Source organism: Zonotrichia leucophrys, chromosome 8, assembly GCF_028769735.1.
Source record: "Zonotrichia leucophrys gambelii isolate GWCS_2022_RI chromosome 8, RI_Zleu_2.0, whole genome shotgun sequence".
Classification (NCBI taxonomy): Eukaryota; Metazoa; Chordata; class Aves; order Passeriformes; family Passerellidae; genus Zonotrichia; species Zonotrichia leucophrys.
In genome coordinates this window covers 11,501,843-11,520,440 of record NC_088178.1, presented here as the reverse complement: position 1 = coordinate 11,520,440, position 18,598 = coordinate 11,501,843, and the positions used below count along the sequence as shown (strand labels likewise).

General features: G+C 36.4%; 1 protein-coding gene across 4 annotated transcripts in view; it reads right to left on the bottom strand.

Moving 5' to 3' along the window:
- Window positions 1–18,598, bottom strand: part of COL11A1 (collagen type XI alpha 1 chain) — a 124,505-nt gene that overhangs the window by 64,588 nt on the left and 41,319 nt on the right. For 2 of the 4 annotated variants that reach the window (XM_064720061.1, XM_064720062.1), the window contains 15 exons: window positions 18,354–18,500; window positions 18,068–18,163; window positions 15,653–15,898; window positions 13,026–13,088; window positions 12,460–12,501; window positions 12,041–12,103; window positions 10,366–10,440; window positions 8,973–9,056; window positions 8,750–8,806; window positions 6,305–6,358; window positions 4,825–4,878; window positions 4,663–4,716; window positions 4,034–4,087; window positions 1,007–1,060; window positions 848–892 (listed from right to left, as the gene is read on the bottom strand). In XM_064720061.1, the coding sequence (XP_064576131.1) occupies window positions 848–892; window positions 1,007–1,060; window positions 4,034–4,087; window positions 4,663–4,716; window positions 4,825–4,878; window positions 6,305–6,358; window positions 8,750–8,806; window positions 8,973–9,056; window positions 10,366–10,440; window positions 12,041–12,103; window positions 12,460–12,501; window positions 13,026–13,088; window positions 15,653–15,898; window positions 18,068–18,163; window positions 18,354–18,500 (1,188 nt within the window). The remainder of the gene's footprint in view (window positions 1–847; window positions 893–1,006; window positions 1,061–4,033; window positions 4,088–4,662; window positions 4,717–4,824; window positions 4,879–6,304; window positions 6,359–8,749; window positions 8,807–8,972; window positions 9,057–10,365; window positions 10,441–12,040; window positions 12,104–12,459; window positions 12,502–13,025; window positions 13,089–15,652; window positions 15,899–18,067; window positions 18,164–18,353; window positions 18,501–18,598) is intronic. The other 2 variants (XM_064720065.1, XM_064720064.1) reach the window with 2 other exon arrangements.

Below are 18,598 nucleotides of genomic sequence, written 5' to 3'. Positions count from 1 at the left end.
ATACATGACATTCTGGAAACAAAAATTAGATTTTTTGCTCTTATTCCTAAAAAAATTCACAAAAGACCAATGGCTATTCTCATCAAAGAGGTGAACAAGATTTTGGTCTATAACATAATCTTTTCATTCTATACTATGCCAATGAGTACTAGTTTTCATGATTGTGCCATCATTCATGTTCTCCTGCTAAAGTAGGCAGAACTGAATCTCCAGTCTCCTCATCTATGACATAGTCACAAATCACTGACACTGACTGCAGCAAGGTGTTTGTACTTTGTGAGTAGGCAGCAATAGATCAGACATTTAGGGAAAAATTCCCCTTCTGAGGCTTGATTTCTTGCCTGCAATGCAGAACTCTCTTCTGCAGTGACAGCACCTGCAGAATTCCAACTGACAGGGGTGGAAATTCTGTATGTGAAACAAGTGTAAAATACACAATGAAGCACAGTAGTGTGAAATAAGAGGAGAATCCAGGCCTTCCTTTCTAGTAAGTAGAAACTTAGGCAACACTTCAGAAGCAACAAGGGCTTGGATGTATTCTGATGTATCAATGACAGCAGTTACTGATTTTACACAATTGGATAAAAAATAGCATTTATGATTCTGGAAGTTGTATATACTTAGCTGGATATATCCTTGACTTAATTCTAATCCTGTAAGCAGTGTTTCAACCCTAAACCAAACATTCCATTTGTTTGCTTTTCAGCCAGAAACAGTATTCTCTAAATGCAAACATGTGAAAGAATTTTTATACCTGCAATTCAGAATAGTTCAAAAGATTGAAAAAAATATCTGAATGTGACTTTTGTTTGTAACAGAAGCAGAAGAATAAGAAAGAATTGCTTACAGCTTCACCTGGGAGACCTCTTGGTCCAACTTCCCCATCTTCTCCCTGGTTTTGTGCAAAAGGAAACAAGTCTTAGGAAAAAAAAAGCCCATTTATCATGACCTTATTCCCATTACATGAGGATTCACTCTAGATTTTCCTGTGTGAACAGCAACTTACTCTTGACCCATCTTCACCAGGTAAGCCAGGAGGTCCCTGTGGGCCACGGTCTCCCTGCAGGATAAGGAAAGTCATTAAAATAACTGCTGCAAACTGTCTGCTGCTGGAAACAATAATGCATGGGAAGGGAAATGCAAACAAATATGTTAGCTGAAGTTTGATGTGTCAAAACATGTCTTGACACAGTGATACAAATCTGTACGTTTTAGTACTCAGTGAAATCTTTCATTACCTTAGTATAAGAACAGATGAGCATTTTTGAAACAATGAATAATTTGTGTGTGTATAATTTCGCTCTGTAACAAGAGTTGGACTTGGTGATGCTTGTGGGTCCCTTCCAATTTAGAATATTCTGTGATTCTCTGATTCTGTGATTTTTGGCCCCAGAACATACACAAGCTACATCTACAAAAGGTAGTGTTTCTCACGTTTTCCTTTGTCTCATCACTACCTTCCCTCTCCCCTACACAATGTATTAGTGCAGTTAAATAAGATGTGTACGTGGGGCAGAAGTTAAGAAACCAGCTGCAGGGCCCAGGACTATCCAGAGATTTACTAACCACCTTTCAGAACCACACATCCTGGCACCAGCTACTGAGAGCCTTGGGACTGTTTGTCTGAGGCTTTGGAACGCAGCCAGACTTCCACACTTCCCCTCAGAGGCTGGGGCTTTTCAAGTCTATATATGCAGAACCTCAGTGGATTCTGGACCATACTTTTAGGATTTATTTTTCTTTCCCAGTTCCTAAAGAGAACTAGTGTGCTGCAGAGCTCAAACACCACTGACTGACCTCCTTCTGGGCAGCAGGCTTTGAGACTGTGACTTCCTTCTGGCATTGGACAACACCCAAGTATTCATGCTGCTTGCCTTAATTTTATCAGTGTCTCCAAGGAGCCTGACCACTGCTGGGGATTCTGGTAGGGATATATGGAGTCACTGTTCAGTGGCTCTGTTCTTTACACTTCCAAACTTTCCTAGGGAATTTTAGGTAACCCTCATATACCCAGAGCACATCCCCCAGTACCAGGGATATTAGGACTTTATTCTATTGCATTTCTGTCCTCCCTCAGCATGCAAGAGAAAGTGAAATTTTATGAACAGCTCTCTAACACCTTCAAGATGAATTCATACACCAATTCATGTATTTTTCTGGGTTCTGCAACTACTCTATGCTATCTGCAGGTAGAGAATGTGTTATTCTATATGTTAGATGACACTTCTGAAAGATGACATGAGAGGCATGGTCTTTTCTGGCTTCCAATTAATATCCAGGTGAAGACTGACTTAGGCTTTCAAATACAGAAATAGTTCAACCCCTTAAGGGCTACCTTTCTCAAAGTCATGTGGTACTTAGGTATAGATTAGGAGTGTGCATTCAGTGTCCTGGTATTGTCATTCAGTAAGAACAAAACTTCCTATCATCATCAGCGTTCAGTTTTTTAGCTCTTTTTCTCTCCTTCAAGTGTTGTCTTAAAGCCTGAATTTCTTTTTCTTTGGGCTATTTCAAAAGTATAAAGTGTCTTGCTTTTATACTGAAGAAGAGTTGTGCATCTAGTAAATCTAAATAAGAAAAGTTCAAAGTCACAGATAATGAGGTTAAAAGAAATATGATTTCATGTGATGTGATCTGCTCTACACTAGAAGTCCAAGAATCTCATTCATTCAGTAACTCTTGTCTGAAAACTTGTCCTTGACAGAGACATTCAGTTTGCAACTCATATGTCCAATATGACTAATTCTAAAATCAGTCCTGAAACTTTACTCTAAATTTAGGTTTTTCAATGTTGATTCTTTTACAGCTGGAATATAACTTCAACAGAAGTATTTAGCTTGTGTTTATTATTGCTAGCCAAAGACACAGAGTCATAGGTCAAATTTCTGTTCATCCCTCCAAGTGCAGGTGGCAAGTGCTTAATGCTGAGCCCCCTCTGCTGTTGGCCTGCTGAGCATGCTGGCTTCCATTATGGGATGCACTGACTGCTTTACACTCCTTAGCTAAACAGGGATGATGAAAGAGGAGTAAGAAAATCTTCATGACAGCAGACGTTCTTTGTCCACTGCAAACAGAACTCAAAAGGGTATCCTTAGATGCTATTAAAAACAACTACATTAGGGTCAGGCAGCCAACACTGCTGAGCTTTTCTAGGATGTGCAACTGTGCTTACCCTCTGAAGGTTGAGGGTGAGGTAATAATTCCTTGGTCACTGAGCTTTAGCACATTTGGAAATGGCTTTGCTGACATTGCCATTCACTCTTTCTTTCATGGTGTGCTGCGCTTACCAGGACAACAATAAAGGAGCGACACTCAGCAGGGTGCTAGCACCTACATTAGGAGTATAATCTGAAGCAGAACTCCCTGGCTGTGATTATATCTGCACTTTGTAGGGAAAGATGAAGTTTCATTCCACAGATTTGTTCCATAGACTTGTTCCAAAAGCAACAAGTACTTCAGTTGTTTTAAATATTACTAAAAATCTTCCTAATTTATCTGACTTGACTGTGACCTTTCTTAATCTGCAGTTGTTGGAATAAGCCCCACTAAACAATTCAGTTTGTAATTGAAATATTCATATCCATTTTTTTGAGCAAGCTTCTAGGCAACTTAAAATTTGGCATCCTCCTGGTACAGAAACTTCATGCTAATTTCCTTTGCCTATTACTCTTTAGAGCAATGACTTGAAGTCCAACAGGCAAATTCCTGAACTAAGAAAAATTAGAGCAAAACCTAGCTGAAGATGTGATCTAAATTATGAAAATATATTTAAACTACATATATATATATATAATATTTAATTAAATATTTATATATTTAAACTATATATATATTTAAACTATTGATTGGTATTACTCAAAAGTTTCATGAGGAATACGCTGCCTGATAGTACAGCTATTATTTGTAGCATGAAAAGCTGACATTCTGCTTTAACTTTTCCCTCAGTCCTTAGTGCTGTTCTTAATGAATAATGAATTATTTCTGGGACTCAATTAGTTTGATGATGTATAAATGTACATATTTTTCTTCTTACCCGGTTACCTTTGTCACCAGGGAGGCCAGGAAGACCATCAAATCCTCTGTCACCCTTGGAAAGAAATCACAGCTTTAGTAAATGATTGTCAAATTGTCTGAATAAATAGTGGCTTCCCCCTAAAAGTTAGTTTCTACCCTTGGGTTGTAGGTACACTTTTGCTACTGAATGAAACACATGGAGCTCAGCATATAGATCAAACTCACTCAAAATTTGCCCCTACAAATTGTAGTAAGAGAAGATGCCACAGCTTTTTCACTGTGCTGTAGTTATGCCATTTATAAAAAGAATTTTCACATTGAAAGGATACACTTGATTCTAGCTGCACTTTGAAATTGCAAAACTGACTTTACTATTACTGATACTGTCTAACTAGAAACCAACTCAGAGAGAGAGAAATCATGCCCCAAGAACTCAAAGTCAGACTACTAGGAATTACCATTAATTACCATATTTTAAATGGATGATTCATTCTCAGCTCTTGCATCTGACCCAGCTATCTGAAACCTCAGTATTTTCACTTGAGAGGAGAGTTTTGGGTTGGCCTGGATGAAACTGTGGTACCTACATAAAATCTGTCTAGCCCATTCCAAGACTGAAGTAAAGCCAGAGGTCTCATTATTATTTACCTTTGCACCAGGTTCTCCTGGCATTCCTCTGGCACCATCAGCTCCAGGACGTCCCTGAAAAACCCAAAGGGGCAAACATTTGAAAATGCAATGGAATAAATTAATATTTAAATACATTTAAACAAAATCTATTTACCCAGAACTGATCTATATGCTACCTACCCTTTTGCCAGCTTTTCCACTTGGACCGGGGGCACCTTGGACACCACGAGGACCCTGGGTTTAAAGAGGGTAATATTTAGCATTCCGTTAATGTCAGCAAAACACTAGTAAAAAACCTCACCTCAAGAACAAGGTAAGGTTTTTTTCTACACAAAGCTGCATTTTTTTCCCTAGGAGATGGATTCTGGTTCCCAGATTCCCATTAGTTTTAAAACTACATGGGCATCCAAACTGGCCTTAGCATTATGAATTTTAACACCAATTTGCATGAGATGGCACTATACATGACATAAGTTACCATGTAAGTTTCTTACAGTCTTTTCATGGCTTTAAAGATCTCAGTCCTGTAGTTTGAAAAACCATCTTCCTCTCATGCCAAAATTATTTTATTATAATTACATTATAATTATTTAGTGAAAACTATAGAGTAGAGTACTTATTTCAGATATTTACACAAAAATGAGTTGTGCTAGTAAAGAGCTCACATGCTGCCTTAGCTCTACACAACATGGATTTAACTAGAGAGGGACCAAATTATCTCAGACTGAAAAAACATTTCACTTTCCAAACACACATAACTTTCACTGACGACTGTATGGGTGTAACTGTGCAAATTTTACCTCCCTCATCCAAATGCATTTTCGGGTGAAAAAAAGCAATGGTGAGAACAAGCCATTCACAAATATTATGTAGGAAAAGAAAAAAACCATTAAAAATATAACTAAGCAAACTGAAAGACTGTACAACTGTTCAGAATGCTTTTTATTTGTTTTTTAAATTTATTTTATGTTTCTACTCCAAGTGTCCATGTGCAGTTTGAAGACAGGCACTTAGTAATGCATCAGATCCATGATACTACTTGAGATCTGGCAAAATCATTGTTTGGGATACTTATTTTATAATTTCTTTCACAATCTCCTTACTGATTTTAGGTTTAAACTGAAAGAATTACATGTGCTTCAGTACTCTTCGGCATCACTGTGGAGAATTTTATACAATAGTAGACTGAGAAGCAAAACATGCATTGATTTGTAAAGATTTATTCTTGCTATGTCACATCTACAGTGAAAATATCCTGTTTAATTACCAACCAAATTCAACCTCCCTCACCTTTTGAGATCTGATAAGTTCAGAGACCAAGGTCATCCAGTTGCAGACTAACATATCATTATTGAACTGAGAAAAGAGCCTGAAGTGACAATATTAAAACAGCTTTTCAACTGATGACACTCTACATGTGATAATAATCTTTGTCATAAAAAGATTGTTACTTTCTTATTTCAGAATGAACAATAAAGCTATTGATTTTAACTACAATTTTAATATTGATCACGCTATTGAAATTATAAGATAGTATCATGAAGGATATTTTTCTTCAATTGCATGCAGGAAGATAATGCAGGATTGATTTCTTCTAACTGATATGAATAAATTTTCTTAAATATAAAACATGCTGAAACATAATGGAACATTATTGTACCTGGGGTCCTGGTTCACCACTTTCACCTTTAGCACCTGCTGCTCCAGGTCCACCCTTGATGAAAAAAAACCAACATATATTGCTTAAGTGTACAAAAGCCCCTTTAAATTAATAAGTTACTTTCTATTTCCATATGTGAATTACGGGGAGAAATAACAAATAATCCTCTATTCATCAGGAGGTGTGAATTCATCATTTGTATCTAGATATTTATCTACCTTGATTTATCATTGCATAAACACTGGGCAGACCAAATATTTCTCTTACCAGAGAAAACTCCCATGGACTTAAATGCAAAATGTAACCCTTTGTTTTATATTAGTATTTGAGAGCTAAGTATGAGCAGAGTAAGAACATAAGTAGGGCAATCAGCAGTGCATCCATTGTAGGGAATAAAAGCTGAAAGCCACCTCTTTTTACCTTTATTTCTACGTTGTACAGAAAAAAAACAGCCTCAGAGTTCAATCCAAAGATCACTGTAGTCAATGAAAAATACCCTGTCTAATCTTGTCATAAACTTCAGTGATGTTTTAATCAAGTCCTTTGTGCACCTGGCCCTGAAGAAGTGGAGAATCTATATAACTACATCTCCTTGTTATTAGGAAATGAAGACATAGATTTTAAGAGTACACTTTAATCATAAACAGGCCAAGACCAGGTATTCATTTATACTGTACATGAAATCAGGGGCAGAACTAGTGAAAGCAAGTTAGACATCTCACACAAACAGACAAAATAAACCAAAAAATCCTGGCATGCACATATAGAATACAGTCTCAGAGAAAGAAGATATGGGAGTTTTTTACTATGCACAAAAGAATAGTTGCATTTTTGATCATTGAAACAGGTTGTGACTTAAAGTATGTATTTAATATGAAACAAATGTTGCAGACCTTTGAAAACTGATAATCCTTCTACGTTAACATTGGAAGAAAGAAGTTATCTAATGGCTTGGCTAAGTGCTGAGTCTCACATCCTAGAGTGGAAAGATCCCCACTGACCTTGCAGGTATTAATTCAAGTCCTAAGCAAACTGGAAATCAGATCCCAAACTGGTACTGGCAGTGGAGAGAAGATTGGTTTTGGTAGGTGGCGATTCCCTCTTGGGGTTTTTCTGATTAAAGCTCTGCTTCTAATATAATTGATTACATTTACTATCTCTAGGCAGACATTCATTTTCATGCTATGTTAACTGAGCATGTGAACACCAGACTCAAACAATGCTAGACTGGAGCTTTGACACTGCTATATTTAAGATTTTTAGTAATGAATATATTACTAATGTATCTTATTGGCTACTGATTAATTTAACAAAATAAAATGCATATGAAGTCTAAAAGCTCCAACTTTCTTAAAAGAAACTGGGTAGAAAGCCAATTTACAGACCAAGAAACTTGCTTTTGAAGCTGTAGGAAAAATGTTTCTAGATCAAAGAGTTGGATTTCTAGAGCCTCCTGGTGGTTTAGAAGCAAAACAACTATTAATATTAATTTGATGAACTTTGCATACAGGAATTCATGAAGGCTTTTAAAACATAAAAGCATGAGTATGAAGGCAAGTCATACCTCTGCTAAAGGTATCCAACCCACTGTCAGTACCATACCAGCCTTTGAAAGTCCTCCTTGCTTAGAGCAGCTCTAGAGTTTTGTCTGTACAGACTGAATGTTATCCTGCAGGTCTCTTGAACTAAATACATTGCTGGAAATAGTGTATGAATTTGTTATATGGACCAAATATATTTTACTCTTTTTAAGTAATGCATAACTAATTATGATGAATCAGGAGTCTGTGAGCCAGATTCTCTGCTTGGTAGCTACTATTTATTTTGGAAGAATTACTGAAGAAAAGAATTATTCTTGTACAGATCTGCTTAAAAATAAAAGCGTACACACTCCATACAAATACTAAGATATTTTAATATCCACAGGGCCATTTCCAGACCATTTGGTGTTAGCAGTTGAGTCAAATTCAGGACTGAAATAAAGAAGTGTAATTCTTTTAGATATGTGTGGCTCTTAATTGTTCATAGGCATGCCTCTTACAAATTTTTCAGATTTAGCCTAAATATTGAGTAAAGGTGGTTCTGCAAACTCTTGCTTTAGTATCTCTTTCTGTAGAGTTTCTTATTTACTTCAACAAATTGAACTAATAGCATTACAGAGATGATTGAATGTAGAGGGATATTTATGTAAAACTATTCACTAGTTTTGGAAGTCCAGCAGTGTGCTCTGTCTGATCACCACAAAAACTTCAATAAAAACTTATTTAGTATTTAGGTTGCATCGCAGACCTTGAATAAGAGTACAAGCTACAGCTTTAATTATATAACATTAATTTCAAATAAGTACAAAACAAGTACAAATAGAGAGGGGTAGGCAGGGCCAGAATGACATCCATGGCTACATCACCATGTTCTTTAATCTGTGCCCCTGTTTTGTCTACTTACCACAGGACCTGGTCTTCCAGTGAGTCCCATAGGACCAGGTGGACCTCTCATAGCAATCTGAGAAGACAAACAAACAGAACACCAGGTGTCAAGAAAAAGCTGCCATCCAGCATACATATTCTACACGAACAGAGTTTTGGAATGTGTTAGCAAATACCCGCCATCTTTGACTTCACATCCTGCAGGATATAAAACAAATTAGGTTTTGGCTCCTTGTGCTTACCCTAGCTTGCTGAAGAATAGCTTGTGCTTGAGCTTCCTGAGCTGAGATTGTTGGGCCCTTCTCACCATCTCCACCAAAGCGGAACTGGAAGTACAAAAACAAGAAAAGGATTTAGGACTCATCAAATCTAAATCATACTTGTTACTTGCTGCAATGATGCAGACTGCTTCAAAGTCACAAGGTCACAGTCTTTAGTTCATTCTACTAACTTCAGAAGGTGGCTGCATGGTGGCCATTGCATCCAACATGAGTATGAAGTCATTGGTGATAGCAACTGAAGTCTAAATTTAATCCCCTATGAGCAAATATTTTCCTGATTTAATAGTATTTTGGTTTCTGTTTGTTTGTTTGCTTGTGTATTTATAAAAGAGGCCAAAATAGACTTTTACTTGTCTTCAAAATGTCAATAAAAATATATACCAAAATTAATTAATTCTCTATACATTGGTGGCTACTCACATTAAAAACGTAATTTAATTTAAGGCAGCTGCAAATGTGAAAAATGTTTGGTATCTACAATAAAACAGTTTTGTGTAATTTCTGAAAATTTTAAAATAAATTACAGAATAAAAATTTAAGTGCTCATTCCTTTGCTCCTGCACTGTTATTGCTAATGAAACTGCTGGCAGAAGCTTTGCAATGTTGCAGAAATGCTAGGCTGCAGCAAGAAGCTCAGCTTTCCAAAGGCATGGCATACACTGGGTATCAGGGCCATGCATCTTGCACAAACCCACAACAGTTTGCCCAGTTTGCCTATGACCAGAGTTGACACAGATCTTTTTCTCCCATAGACACATTTAGGAATAATTAATTCCAAGCACACAAAGATTTTTGTACCCCAGTGCTGCAAGATACTTTAACAGCTTTGGGCTTGTTCCTCCACCTGCTAAAACAGATGGTGTTTTGCTTTGACTCCAGTGGGAGTAGAGTTGGCTATGTGCATATATTTCTATTCAAAGGATGCACTGACTCTTCAAAGAGGACACTGAGGTCCGATTTGAAGCATGGAATATATAAAAATCTACATGTCAATGAGACTTGAAAGCACACGCGTCTGTTGGGAGTACAGGCCCTCTGTACAACAGCAGACTCGTTGTTTTGGAACTATAGTAGCAAAATATAGTTACTGCTAAAAATATAAGGTGGTTTTCAGTGTCTGTAATTCACTCGTGGTGGTTCCAGTCTGTCAGCCATGCAGGAGCTAAAGCATATGTTTTTTGTGAGGGAAAAAAGGCACCATATAGATGAATTTCAAATGCTTACACCATAAAAGAAATTCTGTATCATTCTCTCATCCCACAGACAAAATTAGATGAAAAAATGAAATACCTATACATTTCTTGAAAGATACTTCCAGTTTTTGTAGGCTGCTTATCCTGTAACCACAACTTACCGGCAGCATTAACATGGTACCTGGAGGACCTGCTAAACCATCAGCACCAGGAAGACCAGGGCGACCAGGTGGACCCTAAAAGAAAAAAGACACGAGAGGAAAAAATCTGAGAAAAAAAAGATAGTAATGTAGGAGAAACCTTTTGAGTCACTTACACAAATTTATGCTCATAGAATGGCCTGGAAAAGACCTTAAAGATCTAGTTTCAACCTCCGGCCATGGGCAGGGACACCTTTCACTAGACCAAGTAGCTCAAAGCCCCATCCAACCTTGCCTTGAACACTTCCAGGGATAGTGCAGCCATCTGGGCAACCTGTTACAGGGCCTCACCACTGTCAGCACAAGGAATTTCTTCCCAATATCTAATCGAAACCTGCTCTTTCCATTTAAAAACCTTCCCCTTTGTCCTATCACTATGGGCCCTTGGGATAGTCTCTCTGCACCTCTCTTGCAGCCTTCCCCCACAGCTCAGCCCGTCTCCATAGAAGAGGCACACAGGAGCAGCAGAGGGGCAGAACCACCTCACTTGACTTGCTGCTCACGCTTCTTTCATGCAGCCAGGATACGGTTGGCTGCAAGTGTGTGTTACTGGGTCATGTCAAGCTTCTTGTCCACCAACACCCCCAAGTCCTTCTCTGCAGGGCTGCTCTCAATCCATTCTCCTCCCAGCCTAATTGCTGCAATTATATATTTGTGTCGTGTCTGGTCCGTGACAGGCACATGACGTGCTTAGTCAAGAATTTCCTCATGATGAATTCAGTGAGCAGCCAGTTAAAAAACTAAGTGCTGTCGGTAGTTATTCCTTTACTAGGTGCTAAAATACCCATTTTACAAGTTCAAATTCTGGAATATTTAATTAATCTATGGGACAGAAATATGAAAGAAGTGTTCATGCTGACTTACTAGCAAGGTGAAGCATTGTTGGGATTTTAATATTATCTCATTATACAGTGAAATGATAGCATCTTCTTAACATCTTTCATATATAAATACAGCATGAACATGCTGGATTCACAAGTAAAATATCTCTCATAAAACACAGCAAAGCCTTTTAGTATCATATTTTCCTCAAATAAATAAGTTTAGGCTGTTTTAAAATTGTGTTGGTGGTGGCAGTAAGAAAAGGCTTGCAAGAAAATGAAGGTTAAAATTATAGCTTAAATTTTAACTAGTTTCATGACCGGATAGGTTTCTCAAGTCTCCTATTATTTGATATGGCCAATAAATTCTTCCAAGATCATCTAAATATTATCAATCACACTTTCAATATTCCCATGTGTTTTGATTCTGAAAAGCTTGTTTTTCTCTGTATTTGTACATATTAGAGCTGAAGTCATACTGATTTTTTAAAAATTAATTCAAATTCATATGAAATGTTTGTATCTATTACTTTAGTATATTTCTAAACACATCAAACCAGAAGAATACTAACAAACCAGAACTTAAACATCTTCTTGTATTTACAGCACGTATTTCTACAACTAAGAAAATGTTTGTCCAGATTCTCACTTGATTTTTACTCAGCTGAATGATTCAGCCTCAGTTCCACTGAAGTTTCTAACCTATGTGGATCTATTTCAGCTCAGGATATAACAGAACCTTGTGTAGCAATTAGTGCAAGATATTAGTGCAAGATATCTCATGAATGCATGGGATAATCTGCTTGCTGACTTACCCTTTCACCAGGGTCACCTGGAGGACCAACAGGACCTTGTAAACCTGGGGGACCTGTAAGACCCTGTAAAAAATGAATGACATAATTATGCTGAATGCTTGAAGACTTTTGAACTATTTTTTCTCTACTTTAGGATGAACACACATTTGGATAAAATAATTTATAAACCAGTGTATTGTTTTTTCTTACAAAGATTTATTGTCAACATTCAAAACTTAGATTTTTCATGTGCCATCAGCTTGTAGCTTGCCGTCACTGAAAATGCTAGAGATGACCCTTTTCTATTCCCTTCTAAAAGTCCTAAATCTAATACACATTTGGGAACTATAATTAAAGACCAATATTGTGTTAACTTGTGAACAGAAAAGCACAGTGGATAAATCAAGTGCAATAAAGGAAATTGTGATTAATCTACTTACAGCAGGTCCTCTTGGTCCCGGTGGTCCTTCAATGAGCATACCCTATGGATGGATGCATCACAATATTACATTCATTGCTTTGTAGAAAAACATAAAAAATCTTTTTAGTTGAACTACTAAAGTTAACATTTCTTAGTGTTTTGATAAAATTTTCCAGGAATCTTCTCTACAGTTCCTAGCATGACAACCTGAACTGTTGCATGGCATTAAAAATGAGGAAGGCTTCCTTGCCCTTGCTGAAAGCTGTAGTGATGGTGTTACCTGAGCCTAAGCTGAAAGTTTTCTGGGTAGATCTGTCCAAGATGTAGTTACTAGATGGCCTGAAGATCAGATCAATGATCTGTTTTCCTCTGTACAAGATTCTCTTTTTTTTAAGGAACATGCGGTTAGTCCTTCATGTAACCAAAGGAGTAGCTGTCAGTAATCACTTTATATCATCCACATTACAGGGACTGTTTCAGAGATCATGTCATCCTATCATGAACAACAACATTTCATAATGATACATTAACAGTGAATATTTTTGATACAGTGCTACTGAAAAATTCCCTGCCATCTGTACTTACAGGTTCAATTACAGCTGGTTCTCCCTTTTGGCCTTTTTCTCCATAAGCCCCATGTCCTGTCACCTGGCCAGTAAAAACAACCCCAAAAAGAAAAGTAAGTAGAAGGTCTAAGGACCTGATACAATAAAGAATTGCAGCAACTTGTAACTGAAAGCTAAAGCTGGAATTGGTGTATACTATAAAAAAATACATCACAGGTACAAACCACCTAACTCAAAAATACTTAATGCATGAGAAATGGAAAATGCAAAAGCCATGTATATGCTTTCTCCATTATTGGATATTGTCAATTTGTAATTTTTGAATGAGATGTGCATCCCATGAGTGTTTATCCATGCTTTACATTAGAACTTTGAAAAGAAAATCTAAAACTTCTGTGTGCAAGTCACAACATCATTTCTTTTCTTATTTGATTGGAAATATTCTTGGTAATTGACAATGATTCTTCATGGCTTTATGAGTTAAGCAGCCTAAAGTAAGATGGAAAGAAAGATCTCTTGGTCCAATATGGACTGTACCTTTCAAGCTCCTAATTTCATTCATGAGACATCCACAACATGTGAAGCAACCAGGGAAGGGTCTGTGATTTTATGGCATAAATGATAAGTGGCAGTGTGGACACTAAAGAATATTTCACAGATAACCTTTGATGCCTCGGCACTACCTGAATTAGCATCAACTGCCAAATTCTTTGAGGACCACCTCTGTGGGAAGTTTTGGGTTCAGGATTAAGGTAACAGAAGTGCCTAAAACAGTATGTCAATAACACATACTAATGGAGGAAACACTGAAGTTTCAAACAAAGAAAAAGGAATTTATTTTTTTTTAAACCATGAGCTAATGTATTTTTCTTCAGAAGTATCTCTCTTGGTTGCTAACTTATCCACTAGAAATTAAGTTCTGACCAGCTTAAAATTTAAAATGTGCTTTTTCTAAATTTCAATAGAGTGATTCAACATTTACTTTTAAAAATAGCTGGGGATTAGTAAAAATAGTAAGGATAATATTATAGTATTTCAATATGAAATATTTTGGGATGGAAAAACAGAGATTCACAGACTGTGCATTTTGCACTGACTTATAAAGGCACAGAACTCACTAGTAATTATGTTCATAAACCCACTGGCAGTTCAAAAAAATCAAGTAGCAAGATGTATAGGCAATCATGTTTTATTAAATTAACATAAGTTACTTGTAAAATATGATATGAGGGTCTCCATCTTTGAAAATATTTCCCCTTTTTGAAAGCTCCCATTTACTGAGTACTTTCCATTTTGCCTTTTTTATCAGAGGTAGAACTTCAGTTATTCTAAATACGTCCAAATGCCAAAGGAAAATGACATAAGTCTGTTCAGCAGATGACACTGTAATAAAGTGCCACAGACCAGAGCCTGTGTTCTAATTCAAGATTCCTGACTCCTTCAGCTTTGTATCAAGGCATTTTAAGTTGAAATTTACACCAGGGGATAGAGTCTGCACAGTCATTTTCTTAACGCAGACACAAATGGTGCCTTATGGGCTCTTTGCTTCACAGATAATCTGACCTTTTCTGTGTCATTCTGCCACAGTGTCCCCATCTGGGCTAGAAGGAAAAGAGTACACTTGTATCACATTGCACAGATAAGGATCATTAAAAAATACAATGACCCCAACAGGGTATAGAAAAGAGTGGTAAATGAAATACAGAAGGATGAGTTTCAAGGCTGGCAGGGAAAAGCAACCTCACAGCATTTGCTGTTATTTCTTGGATCCTTTGTAAACTGAAGTTTTGACTTTGTGAGGAGAAAATGAAGATAAGACTGAGCAAATAGTGAAAACAAAATTCTCTTGTTCTACTATATTCAGGGTCTTCCTAATTAAAAAATCCAAATGGGATTTCTTTTCCTTCCAGTATTAGACATATTAGTTTTCTTTGCAGCATCCACAGCTGGTAAACTGATAAATAAGGATCTTGGCACAACTAAAGGAAAGTTAAAGCCTTGCTGTTTAGTCTATGATTAAGTCAGAGGGAAAGAGAGCTATAAAACTCAGAATGAAGAGCATGATTCACAGGATCCACCATGTCATCCTACCTATCTTTATATATATTGAGCTGTTAAATCACTTCTGCAAGACCATAAACCTGTCACCATTGACTAAGCTTATTTTCATGGAAGGGTTCAGGCCTTAACCTTCCCACTCATGAATTTTCTTCTTGGAAAGCTGCAAAAGCCATAGGATTCTAGACACTTATATGCATTTCAATTTCTCAAGGTAATCATATAAAAATATTAATTACAGCACTTGTACCTGCACTAGAATTTATGTTCTTTCCAGCTTTAGCTCTAGTTTAGAAAGGTCTTTAAAACTGTTACTTTAATAATTTATTTTTTGAATTCCATCTCCTCTTTCCTTTTCCTCCCATCTCCCACCCTCCCTTACTCCCTTCAGCAAATGAGACAAAAATCTTACATGATAAAAATAAAACATTTAATATTACTAAGAGGATGGCCTTCATCCAAAGGCTATTGGAAATGAGAATATATCTAATATGCACAAGGAGTTCTGGGTTTGTGCAGTTCTGAGACTGTAATTATAAAAGAATTGCTAAATTAGATTAATCTGCATTATGCCTCCAGTCAACTTACGCTTGTTTCTGTGATATCGGTCTCTGCAGGAACACCTGGACCAAACTCCTCATTAGTGGAATCAGTTGGTTTCTCTTCATATTCTTTATATTCATAAAAATCATATTCTCCTAAATCTCCATCTACCAGCAGATCAGATTCACTGAGGTCTACTCCTCTGCTTCCATATTCAGTTGCCTCAGTTTTTTTATCATAATCCTCTCCAGTTATGTATTCTTCAGCAAATACTTCTTCAACAGGATTTTGCTATTCATATCAGTAGCAAAGATTTGGGAATAGGAGGAATATGTGGGTTATTGTTAGTAAAGCAATGTAAGCATACGCTGATCCACCATGATGACTTGTCAAAAGAAGAAAGAACAGTAGAACTACAGCATATTGTCTTTTAATTAGAGTCTGAAGGAATGGAAGCTCAGCCTTTCAGAGTAATTAAAAGATCTTTGTATAAGTAGTACAAAGAAGTAATGTTTTCATACGCTTTGGTTTTTTATTTCCAAAACCACTGAATTCAATATATCCAGTATTATGTGTACTGCTTGCGTAATGTTACTTTAGTGCCAAATATAGCTGAATTTCGCTGCTTGGTTTCACTCTTACAAGCATTCATGAATGAACATATGCAATGAGCAGTGAATAAGTTCAAATCTTTTTATAATAGCAATATTATAAAAAGAGGTGGAGGAGGTGCCAGCATCACTTTAGTTAAGCCCAGCCTTTTACATTATTTTCTGTCTATGAACACCAATGCTGAGCTAAACTTCTTTTCTCTTGTTAACAATTTTGAAGTTTATTTATCAGTAAAAGGCATGACTTGTTGTGTGTCATGGTAATTTGCATATTTTTTGTCTAAGTTCTCCTTGTACAATTCAGGATAATTTTAAGATTTCAAAATCTAAGCTTTCAACTTAAAGTATGTAAGCTGTCAAACCAAGCAAATACCTTAAAAGCACTAAAGCAGTTTAAAAGAATGCTATATTTGAGATGTACAAAACCATTTGTGAAGTAAAGGAGGATTGCTTTATTCTGTTATAATAAGGTCTTTCAATAATTTTCCATACATGACAATTTTGAAAGAAAAGGAAGTTCAGATATTTCTAATATGAAATGATCAGACAATATGAAGTAGTATGATCTTGAAAATATTCAGAAGCTAATCAACATCCAATGTAATTAAAAATCTTGATCTAATAATAACATTGAAATTTATTGCAATTAAAATAGAAGGCCAGATTCTGATTTAACACTTGCCTAATTCCATTAGTTGCAGGAGTGTAACTTCTACCTTATAGCTGTAACAAACAGAGATCAGAACCAATTCTAAGTCAAATTTTACCTTTATGAAGAAGTGCTCTCACCAAGGAGAGCATTTAGCACTTTGAATCTACCTCATTACAGCTGTACAATTGTACAATCAGCTTAGAATTGCCCAGGAAATGGAATGATTTAGATACATTTGTTGATCAATCTGTGAGAAGCAAACATGAGACTGAACACAAGAATGCTTAACAGCAAAATGAGTAAAACATACCTTAATTCACCTTCACCTTCCAAGATACATAAGAGGAAAAGCATAGAACAAATGGGGACTCTTTTCAGATATTCAGGGGAAAGAGGTGAGGGGGAGTTTTGTACATCTTTTAAGCAACAATCTTAATTTTGAAAGGAAAAGGAAAAGAAAAATGAGAACAATGTTTCTTAAAATCCGCCATCATTTTTCTAACACTAGTGTTAATTAATATGCAAACATATTAATTAACACCGGCTTAGGTGCAGTAATTTTAACAAAATAATGTTTAGACCTGTTATTCTGGCTTTCTAGAAATGTGCTTTCTAATGTAAGTTAAAATAATAATTTTATCTTTCTTGATACTTTAAATCATAATGTTTCTTTTTAATAGAACAAGTGAAAATCAAGTAATTTGATTTTGTTAGCTGAAGAACTAGGAAATGGAAATGATGGCTTCTGACTCAGCTTCCTATGGTGGCAGCTATTCTTTGTCTTGTGTTAGGCTCTTTTAGGCTGCACCTTAAAAATTACAGGAAAAATTAGAGACTCTCCTTCCTATTAGATCCGGAGGACTATGTCTAATATCTAACCTAGTTTGTGCTAGACATAGCTCCATTCACATCCAAACTGAAAGCAGCAACACCACATTCCCACACCACATATCACTGAATTACTTCCAGAAACATGAACTCTTCGGGCTGAAGATTCAGCAGATCTCTACAGAATTAATGGGAGTTCTGACCAAGAAAATAGTAGTTTCTGATATTGGCTGAGAAAGTATAAAATCGCATAAAGTGCTGGTAGATTTTGTATCATTTACACAGAAATCCATCCTTTTAAAATGCATTTGTACTCTTTTAATGAATGGCACCCGGTGGGACAAGTATTTTCTTGAGAGTCCTTATTACCTCATTTGCTTCAGTAGCTCTGGAAGGAGCTTCTGTCTGGGGTCCATAATCATTTTCAGCTATGCTATAGTCTTGAAATCCATCAATAACATTGGCCTAGTGTGAAAAAACAAATAAATTATTAAAAAAAAAATCTTGTATGAAAATTCAACAGGTATTGCTGTTATTCAGGTTATGGTATTAGCCAGATGTATTCATCTAGTGGGGTTAGGTAAATTTTTTTCTCATCAAAGATCTTCCAGTCTTAGTCTGGGAAAGATCTTGATTATTTCTTGGCTACCTTTACCCCTAGTTTGTCTTTTGTTGCTGCTTGATAACTTTTCTTCTTCTTGGACGCATATTTTTCAGATTTTTTTGTTGTGGCCTTTTGAGGTTTGTCCTTTGAGCTAGTGGCCACTGTCCTCTTCTTCTTTTTGACCATGGCTTTCTTTTTCTGCAAACGTTATGAAAGATGGAATGGGAAAACATAAATAAAATGAAAAGGAAATTGAGAAAGTGTGAATGAAAGAAGGGTAACCAAATGCAAGATGA